Source organism: Drosophila elegans, unplaced genomic scaffold (assembly GCF_018152505.1).
Source record: "Drosophila elegans isolate 14027-0461.03 unplaced genomic scaffold, ASM1815250v1 contig_149, whole genome shotgun sequence".
NCBI classification, from domain to species: Eukaryota; Metazoa; Arthropoda; class Insecta; order Diptera; family Drosophilidae; genus Drosophila; species Drosophila elegans.
Window position 1 is genome coordinate 3,537,133 of NW_024545513.1, and position 8,884 is coordinate 3,546,016.

Here is an 8,884-nt window from a genome sequence, read left to right on the forward strand (position 1 = left end):
GTAAGCTCGAAAAAAAGGGCTTGTACAAATAAACTTTAATATTCTAGTATATAGTATGTATATTACAATTGCATTTACTTAAATAACTTAAATACGTAATTATAAATATTTTTTGGTAATTTAGTATTAATATTTCCTAGACTTACGTTAGCAGGACAATGACATAAATCATAAGCAAAGTAAAACAAGAAAACAATTTCACTAGGAATATGCTGCCTGCAACAGGGTTAGTAATAACATAATTCTGTTTATAATTATATTTATTTGTTTTATTTTATTATTTGATTTGTCCACTGTCAAAGTCTTTTAGGTGAACAAACTGTCCTTTTTGATGGTGGGATTTCAAATGGCGCTGAAGAAATCCATTCTTTTTAAAAATAAGTGAACAATAAGGGCAGGCAAGTTGTTGTTTTTTTGTGTACGCTCGCAGGTGTCGCTTAAGATTTGAATTGGTTGTAAAGCTCATTGTGCAATGATGACAATTAAACGGTCGTTCTCCAGTGTGGATTCGCTTATGGACCTTGAGGACTTGCTTTGTTGAGAAAGTCTTCGAGCAGAGGTCACACATGTGAGGTCGATCGTTTATGTGTGCTTGGAAATGTATCTGAAGTTCCAATTTACTTGCAAAATACATCGGACAATGGGTACATTGAAAAGGACTTTCGCTCGGCATTTTATCCTTTACGTAAGTGGAAATAGGCATGCAATCCTGTTTATCATCCTCCAGCACTTGGGGTAAATCGAATTCCGAGTCTGAAATTTGGCAATATTCTTCCCAGAATGCGTCATCTTCAAGGAGATCTTTTTTGACTTGGCTGGGGATCTGATATTCGATAGGATTCTTATAGTCTGCATTGTTTTCAACTCCTTCTTCCCTAGCTGGGACAACATTCTGATGGGTGATCTTCTCGTCCTCACAGTGCAATACCTCCATCTCGTAGGCATTCTCCGCATCCGCCAGGCAGAAGGTACAGATGGTTTTGGGAAAGGGATCCTCCTGTTCAACTGGATGGCCACTCCACTGGGATATCATCTGCGCAATAGAGATCCCCGATCCCTGGGTCGCCCCAAAGATATTGACCATGTTCGCGTTGTTCTCCAAGCAAACACGACATATTGACGACTCCATGGCCCTAAAAAATAGTTAACTATTTCTACAGATCTCCTTGAAATGCCAGTTTTTTTCACTTACGTTCGGACCTTGATTATATTCCTTAGATAGTTTGTTTACAATTTAGCCATAAAAACAGGGGAATTTTATCGTTACTTATCGATTGTAGGTTTACTGTTATGGGGATTCCTGCATATATTTTTTCCAATTTTGGTACCAAATACCCTTACCAACACTGTTGTATCGAAATCGATAATGATCGTACAATCGGTGCTATCGATAGTGGCAACCCATCCCTATTTTGCCGGCTCTAGGTGGAGGGTCACTGGGAAATAAATAAATTAATTAAGTTAAAAGGAAAGAAGTATTTAGAAAATATTTTATTAAATTGCCAATTACAGCCGGTATACCGATACCGGTTCGAAGACCTATCGATATATATCTCACAGCTTCCGTGACTTCGGCCCACAACCACCCCCACCCAGCAACAAAAGTTTGTAAGCGTAAGCTTAAGCGGAACCGGAACGGAGATGGCCCTGCCCTCGATCTCGACGCTGCTGGGCGTGGCATTCCTGGCGTACATCGGCCACTCCATCTACCAGATGTCGCAGCTCTTCACAACGTTGCAGTGCAGCGGGGTGCCCTGCTACACGTCCTTCCTGGCGGACCGGCCAAGACTCCAGCTGGCCCTGTTCTCCTCTCTCAGCCGGAATCCCATTGCCTCCGAGGTGCGGGACTTGTACAAGGCCAAGCGATTCGACTACGATCAGAGCTTCGAGCACGACTTCGAACTGGAGGTGCCGCTCAAGACACGACGCAATGGCTCCCTGTACTTCCATGTCGTTTTGGCCCTGGAGGGTGAGCCGCTGGAGTGGCGCAGCCTGCGAAGAGACGGACCCACCGTCGTGCACACTCTTAGTCTTACGGATTACGTGGTGCCGCGAGCGGAGGCCTTCAATCTGCTGGGGGAGCAAGAAAAAGGAGCAGGAGCAGCTGCTGCTTCTGTCAAGGAGAAGGGGGGAAAAAGAGCGTCCGCCGCCTCCGGACGTCCCAGCACCCACATCCGGTCGAATGTTTATGTGACCCTGCTCACCGATCTGTTCTCCGTCTCCCAAGCGGATGTCCCACCGGAAATGGCCCCTCTGATACGCGTCAATCGCATGCAACAGATCCTGCCCATCCTACAGACCGACACATTCAACACACGACTGAAGGACCTGGTGCCCGTCACCCGCAATACCACCGAGTACACCTTCAGCTTCCACTACAAGCCCGTGGGCGTGGGCAAGCTCCGGCTGATGCTGCTCATGGAGCACGCCACCCAAGCCCTGCGCACCGTCGGTTTCGCCACCAAGGACATCGACGAGGTCAAGGGAATCTTCTCGGACACCAATGTCTACCTGCTGTGCGGCACCATCTTTGTATCCAGCATCCATGTGAGTACTGGTTGGCAAATCACAAGCTTTCAGTTTTTAAAATTAATTAAATAGAACCATTTTGAAGATATTTTTTTTTAATTTATTTATATACAGTCTTTTACAGTAAAAATAGGAAGAAAAAAAAATACGAAAGATTTTTGCTTTACAATTCAATGTTAATTTACTAGCTAATACTAATACTCCAATATTATAACTAATTTAGCTTCTCCCTCCACACAGATGCTGTTCGACTTCCTAAGCTTTAAGAACGACGTGGCCTTTTGGCGTAAAAAACGATCGTACGAGGGCCTCTCCACCCGCACCACCATGTGGCGGGCGTTCTCACAGATTGTGATCTTTCTGTATCTGCTGGATGAGAACACCTCGTATTTGGTGCTTGTGCCCGTCGCTCTGGGCACGCTGATCGAGCTGTGGAAGTGCAAGAAGATACTGCGCCTGGAGCTGAGCTTCAGCGGACTGATCCGTCGCAAGCTGGAGCAAGTGGACCGGCATAATGGAAAGCAGACGGATGGGCAGCAGAAGGGTCAGCTGGCGCAGGAGGAGGAGCAGACGGACCAGTTCGACAGACAGGGCATGCGGTATCTGAGCTACCTGCTGTATCCGCTTTGCCTGGGCGGAGCGATATACTCGCTGCTCTATCAGCCGCATCGATCCTGGTACTCGTGGACCCTCAACTCGCTGGTCAATGGGGTCTACGCCTTCGGCTTCCTGTTCATGTTGCCGCAACTCTTCGTCAACTACAAACTGAAGTCTGTGGCCGCCTTGCCGTGGCGCGCATTTATGTACAAGGCATTCAACACCTTCATCGACGACTTTTTCGCCTTCATCATCACCATGCCCACGGCCCACCGGGTGGCCTGTCTGCGCGACGACATTGTGTTCATCATCTACCTGTACCAGCGCTGGCTCTATCCCGTGGACAAGAGTCGCCTGGACACGGGCCTGGCCATCGACGAAACTCCGGATACTGCCAACGCCCCATCCGCCGCCGCCTCCACCTCCACTGCGGCCAGTCGCAAGAAGCGCAATTGATCCCACATCGTGAAGCAAAAGAGAAGTAAGAATTGCACATTCCGTCTATAGCTTAAGGTCTAGCCTGAGCTGTAGTCCACATCGCATTTTAATGTAATCCGACTCCGTCTTTAGTTTAGTAGTGATATATAAACCCTTTGTTGTAGAGTCCACTATTGAAAATATGTGTTTAAATAGAAGTTATCATATGGATCCCAAACTGATCCCAAATGAAAATGGCTATTAAACAGAAAATGCATTTTAAAAAATGGTTGCAAAATTATAGAATCACGTATTTTTAAAGTGTAATCTAAGAAAAAAGGTGTAATGACTTAAATGCTGGTCTAATTTGTTTTATATTGTTAGACAGCTTAAATAGCCAAAAGTTGCACCAAACAATAAATATACCCAACGTAGATCAGAAGGTTTTTAGAAACAATCAGTTAACAGGAATTCAGATAGACGGCCAACAAGTGATCCTAATCGAAACTATATAGTAAACAAGACAAAACGCATTTTATAAAATTTAAAAAAAACACATCAGCACCAGAGGGCTGCATAAATAAAATCACATATTTTAAAAATGTAATTGCAGGTGTAACAAATAAATTTGCTCGTGTTTTTTGGGGAATAACTTAAAGGGAAAAAGATTTCTCTAAAAAAAAAAACAAATACCAAAAGCTTCGAATTTCAAAGATCGGTTTTTATATTTGTATGCCGTTTTATTAGCTTACTGTTAAGTCCAATATTTGTTCTGGATGTGTGTTTGCTGTGGATGTAGGATTTGGGTTATGGAAAGGGTAGGGTTGGAGTTCAGCTTGTCGAAAAAAAAGGGATATACCTTAAGCTTAAACTAAACTGGCGAAGGAAAAAGAGTTTGCCGTGCGCACGGATTACGGATGCTGGTTGGCGTTGCTTCCAGAAATTGGCTGCTGGAGGAGATCGACGAATCGCATTGGCCTAACCGTTGCGTATGCCCAGCGCCTGCTCCAATTCGGCCCGCTTCTGGTTGACCTTGGTGAAGAAGTAGCGCGAGACGGCCTCGTGCGTCCATGGCTGGTAGTAGAACTCGGCCCGCCGCTCCTCCTCCGGATTGCCCACCACATCTGTCATCAGCTGTTAAAAGGAAGCGGGAGTTTAGAGAATTTGCATAATCCAAAGAGAGCGACACACACTTACCTTCAAATCCCTTGTCTGACTGATGATCCAGCGATGGATAAACATCTGCGGATCCTTGGCGAAGCTCAGAAAGAACTCCCTGTTCGTCTTCATCTGGTTGATGGTGTCCACCGTCTCGTGGATCTTGGTGTCCAGCCCCTGGATCTCCTGCTGGCTGGCGGTGCTCATGAGGAAACTATTCATCTGGTTCTTGAGCGTGTCGTCCACCTCCACATCGATGTCGTAGCAGGCGGTCTGCTTGTTTTCGGCGCCGCTCTCAATGAAGTGATTGATGACAATCGGATCGGGTGGATGCAGCAGCGGATTGAGGCGTTGCGGTATCTCGGCGAACTTCATGCGCTGGCAGCTGAATATCTGCTCCAGATACTTGTCACAGTTAATGTACTCCCGCTCGTGGGCATCCTGCAGCTTGTGCGTCTTGATGTACTGCCAGAGGGCGGAAATGATCACCGGCCGGGTCTGCGTGTGCACGCCCAGCAACCTGGCGAGTCGCGGGTCCAGCTTGAACTGCAGCGGCTGGTAGTCGAGCAGCAGGAGGATGGTGCAGCGCACATTGCGGTCTCCGGGCCGCTTCACCTGGAATCCGTCCGTCTCCTGGGTGGTGTGGGTGCGATGCCACTCGACCAGATGGTTGTCCGGCCCGTACAGCTCCTTGTCCAGCTCGATAACGAGCGACTTGAAGAACGACGAGAACTTGCGCTTGATCTTGGTGTTGGGATCGCCCTTGCCATCCTCCAGCAGGCGGCCCTCCACGCGCAGTTCCCACGAGGCTACGGCTCCCTCTTCGCCATCGTTCGAGGGCTCCTTGCTGGGATAGAATGTGTTCGAGATGAAGATGCGCAGCTTGCGCTTTTGCTTCATGGGCCGCTTGAGGGCCTCCTGGATGTCCAGGCGCTTGCGCATAATGGTGGCGTCCAGTTTCCGCTCGAACGTCAGCAGATCCATGTACGCCTGCGACTCCGGCACCAGATCGCGCACTTTCTGCGGCAGTATCTTGTCCGCCAGCTTCTTTTTCTTCTTGGCCGTAACGAAATCGCCTTTGCCACCGCCTCCGCCGCCCAAGCTGCGCGATTCGTTGGACCGCTTGCTCCCGCCGCCGGATCCACCGCCTCCGCCGGCGGCACCTGATCCGCGCAGGCTACTCTGGAAGGCCGGCTGTTGGGCGGCGCGCTGCAGCAACGATGGCCCGGGTACGCCGCCGGGCACTCCGGGAACTCCCGGCACTCCGGCCACGTTCGTTGTGCCCGGAACCGGTTGTGTGGTGTTCGGATGCAGGGGAAAGCCGCGCGGCTGTTTGGAAATTGAACGAACATTATTAACCACGTTTGGAAAAGGGGGTGGGGGAAAAAGCCCAGGAAGGGGGGAAAAACTCACCGGAAAAGTGGCGCCTGGCGGCGGATAGGGACGCATGCCGGGCGACGGCGGCGGCGGCTGGTAGCGCGACTGCACCGGCGCTTGGCCAGGTGCAAAGCGTTGCGACATCTTCACTAAGTGCTCCTCCTCCTCAAGCTTCTGCTTCTACTTCTCTTTTCCGGCCGTAAACACTAGCTTTTTACAGCAAAAGAAAAATTTCTGGATTTTTGCTGGGTTTACAACAACGCGTCACACACACACAATTTCGCCTGTAAAATGGCGTCAAAACAGGGCTACACTAACACTAGAGCTGTTCGGCTGAGCGATAGTTTTTCGATACGTCTGCCAGGGCTGCAGCATTAGCGGCAAACACTTTTTGCAAACATTTATTTTCACAAAAAGGTAATTGCAAATGTTTATGTTAAAAGCCATTTATTACTTCAGAAAAAAAATTCTGTCTTATAATACAACCGGCTAAATATTAAAAATATTTAAACAAATTGAATAATAAGAGACTTGATTTACAAAACAGTGTAACCAGAGCACAGTTGGTTAGGAATATGTAGAACTTAAGCGACAGCCACACTAAACATAAAAGACAATTGTCATTTAAAAACAAATAGTCTTCTCACATCCTTGCGGAAGAAGTTAACTTAACACGCAGGAAACAAACAACCGACCTTTGATTTAATTTCATAAAGAAGCCGGAAGACAAGAAATGGAGGAGAGTTTGTGGGTTGCCAGTCTTATGGCTCTGGAATCTGGGCCGCAACGCCTTGAGGCGCTGACCAGAATGAACACGGCGATTGCCAAGGATGCGGCTCTTCCGCGCCATATCATCGGACGGCTAATGAGCACGCCGGAATTGTATGACTGTGCCAGAATTTCCGGGGACTCCGACAAAGATCCCGCCGTGGCTGTGGCCCTGGAGCTGCTGGGCCACTGCCTGGACCAGCTGCCGCTGGACACCGCCGACGAGAATCTGCCCCGGCAGCTGGGTCCCGGTCTGGCCCACTCCAATCCCGCACTGCGCGCCCTAGTGCTGGCCAGAGTGCTCAGGGAGGTGCGCCGCCAGTTGACCGCCGGCCATGTGCACTTGCTACCCAACAACGAGCTACTCCTCCTCATCCTGGACGAGCTGAAGCAGTGCAACTCGGTGGCCAGCTCTGCGGCCATCAATATTCTGTCCATTGTGCTCGTCCAGCGCCTCAGCGATGCCGGCGTGCATGCCAAGCTGGTGGAACTCCTGGTGGAGGTCGAAGAAGTGCGTTGTCGCGCCTACGAACTGGCCGTTTCCCTGGCCAAGAGCAATGCCGCTTCCCTCAGCGCCGTCGAGTTCATCTTGGACGAGGCGCTCCGCGAGCTGGACAACGAAGATGTCCTGCTGCAGGCCTGCGTGCTGGAGATTCTAGTGCCTTTGGCCGAGCAGAACCATGGCCTGTCCTACTTGGAACGCCGACGCGTTTTCGATGTGATCAGCGCACGGGTGCAGTGCATAGACGAGAATCCCTTGGACAGCCTTCTCATACCCAGCATCATGAAGTTTTTCGGCAAGGTGGCCACCGTACAGCCGGAAAAGATCATAACGGGCTATCCGCACATGCTGGACTGTTTGTTCCAGGCGTTGCAATCGGAGGATTTGACCAGTCTGCCCACAGCAATGGACACTTTAGCTAATTTGGCCAGTTCACCGCAGGGCATGGTGCTGCTGTTCCAGCAATTCAAACACGCCGTGGAGGAGTCCTTTAAGAAGTACGGCTCATACACAAAGACACTGCCGGCGCCCCTCAAAGTGCGGTTGCTCAACTCGCTGGATGTGATTTATACGCTGGAGGCTCCGCCTACCAAGCAAATCAAGTATGTTGCACTACATAGTCTAGATTTGTTCTGCTGATAATTCCCTCTTTCGATAGTGACATCCTGAAGACCTGGTACGAAAGTTTCGCTGGGGGAGCACAGGCCGATCTCATTATGGAACTGATCAACACACCGTTTCCCGACCTCCAGTTGGCCGCCTTGGGTCTGCTGAAAACCATCTGCAAATACGCCTGGGGCATTGTGGCCTTGAGAAACACCGGCGGAGCTGTGGAGTTCCTGCTCTCGCGTCAGAAGGATCTGCACAAGGACGTCAAGTTTCTCAAGTGGGAGATCATGGAGATGCTGACCATCAGCTCCGAGTTTTCACCCACCGAAACTGTGCGTTTTACGGCCTATGTGAACGAGGGACCATATTACTTGCAGGCGAACGTCAATATAGCCACCGAGCCGCAGGGCAACGCCTAGAAGGTGGAATGCCAAGCATTTACCGCCTCCCGATTACAAATCGTATGTACAGCGACGCATTCAACTAACATCTGAATATGTATTTATAGAATTACAATAAGATTTAATTATTAGATCACATGTAACAATGCCTCATGGGGCAGGTCGATTGATGCGGATGCAACAAAAAATCAGAATATTTTTTGGACTGTTTTAAGTGGTTTGCCTTAAAATCGATTGGTAAAATATAAATTTATGTAACTATGTAAACAAGCATGAATTTCTTAATGAGGCAAAATAAACGTTATGAAATGGCAGGGGTTTCAAATTTCTCAAGCTAATGTTTTTATCTAGAAAAAAAATTAGGGAACTGCTAATATAAAACTGCTCTTAAGCATAATAAAAAGTTAAATTTATGGAAAAAGTGTTGTCGAATAATGTAAAACCAATAATTTAAGGCCCCCATTACTTGGAAGTGTCCAATGGTAAAGCAACCCACCCTCTTGTCCGGTTTTTATGTAAGTCTGTT

At 48.6% G+C, this 8,884-nt stretch overlaps 4 protein-coding genes across 6 annotated transcripts; 2 read left to right on the top strand and 2 right to left on the bottom strand.

The window, feature by feature from the left end:
* Nucleotides 1–68: 68 nt before the first annotated feature.
* LOC108138422 (oocyte zinc finger protein XlCOF28) lies at nt 69–1,259 on the bottom strand. The gene is made up of 2 exons (XM_017260618.2): nt 1,193–1,259; nt 69–1,133 (listed from the first exon to the last, which is right to left on the bottom strand). The coding sequence occupies exon 2, from the start codon at nt 1,127–1,129 to the stop codon at nt 278–280; it is 852 nt and encodes a 283-aa protein (XP_017116107.1). The 5' UTR covers nt 1,130–1,133; nt 1,193–1,259; the 3' UTR covers nt 69–277.
* A 142-nt stretch (nt 1,260–1,401) lies between these two features.
* Nucleotides 1,402–3,830, top strand: LOC108138419 (cleft lip and palate transmembrane protein 1-like protein). Its single transcript, XM_017260615.2, has 2 exons — nt 1,402–2,547; nt 2,770–3,830. The coding sequence occupies exons 1-2, from the start codon at nt 1,642–1,644 to the stop codon at nt 3,580–3,582; spliced, it is 1,719 nt and encodes a 572-aa protein (XP_017116104.1). The 5' UTR covers nt 1,402–1,641; the 3' UTR covers nt 3,583–3,830.
* A 432-nt stretch (nt 3,831–4,262) lies between these two features.
* LOC108138420 (brahma-associated protein of 60 kDa) lies at nt 4,263–6,377 on the bottom strand. Its single transcript, XM_017260616.2, has 3 exons — nt 6,115–6,377; nt 4,741–6,030; nt 4,263–4,677 (listed from the first exon to the last, which is right to left on the bottom strand). The coding sequence occupies exons 1-3, from the start codon at nt 6,220–6,222 to the stop codon at nt 4,522–4,524; spliced, it is 1,554 nt and encodes a 517-aa protein (XP_017116105.1). The 5' UTR covers nt 6,223–6,377; the 3' UTR covers nt 4,263–4,521.
* Nucleotides 6,378–6,672: 295 nt separating this feature from the next.
* LOC108138425 (26S proteasome non-ATPase regulatory subunit 5) lies at nt 6,673–8,672 on the top strand. 3 transcript variants are annotated; one of them, XM_017260623.2, is made up of 3 exons: nt 6,673–7,950; nt 8,007–8,418; nt 8,478–8,672. In XM_017260623.2, the coding sequence occupies exons 1-2, from the start codon at nt 6,812–6,814 to the stop codon at nt 8,374–8,376; spliced, it is 1,509 nt and encodes a 502-aa protein (XP_017116112.1). In that variant the 5' UTR covers nt 6,673–6,811; the 3' UTR covers nt 8,377–8,418; nt 8,478–8,672. The 3 variants fall into 3 exon arrangements, with proteins under 3 accessions (XP_017116112.1, XP_017116111.1, XP_017116110.1); XM_017260622.2 differs by having other exon boundaries at nt 8,491–8,672; XM_017260621.2 differs by having other exon boundaries at nt 8,007–8,672.
* The last annotated feature ends 212 nt before the right edge of the window (nt 8,673–8,884 follow it).

Excerpts from the sequence above, each read along its gene's own strand:
- LOC108138422 (XM_017260618.2), bottom strand. The coding sequence starts at position 1,129 with ATGGAGTCGTCAATATGTCGTGTTTGCTTGGAGAACAACGCGAACATG.
- LOC108138419 (XM_017260615.2), top strand. The coding sequence starts at position 1,642 with ATGGCCCTGCCCTCGATCTCGACGCTGCTGGGCGTGGCATTCCTGGCG. Across the intron at positions 2,548-2,769 it reads TCTTTGTATCCAGCATCCAT|ATGCTGTTCGACTTCCTAAG; the intron begins GTGAGTACTGGT and ends CCCTCCACACAG.
- LOC108138420 (XM_017260616.2), bottom strand. The coding sequence starts at position 6,222 with ATGTCGCAACGCTTTGCACCTGGCCAAGCGCCGGTGCAGTCGCGCTAC. Across the intron at positions 6,031-6,114 it reads CGCCAGGCGCCACTTTTCCG|CCGCGCGGCTTTCCCCTGCA; the intron begins GTGAGTTTTTCC and ends ATTTCCAAACAG. Across the intron at positions 4,678-4,740 it reads GTCAGACAAGGGATTTGAAG|CTGATGACAGATGTGGTGGG; the intron begins GTAAGTGTGTGT and ends TCCTTTTAACAG.
- LOC108138425 (XM_017260621.2), top strand. The coding sequence starts at position 6,812 with ATGGAGGAGAGTTTGTGGGTTGCCAGTCTTATGGCTCTGGAATCTGGG. Across the intron at positions 7,951-8,006 it reads CCGCCTACCAAGCAAATCAA|TGACATCCTGAAGACCTGGT; the intron begins GTATGTTGCACT and ends CTCTTTCGATAG.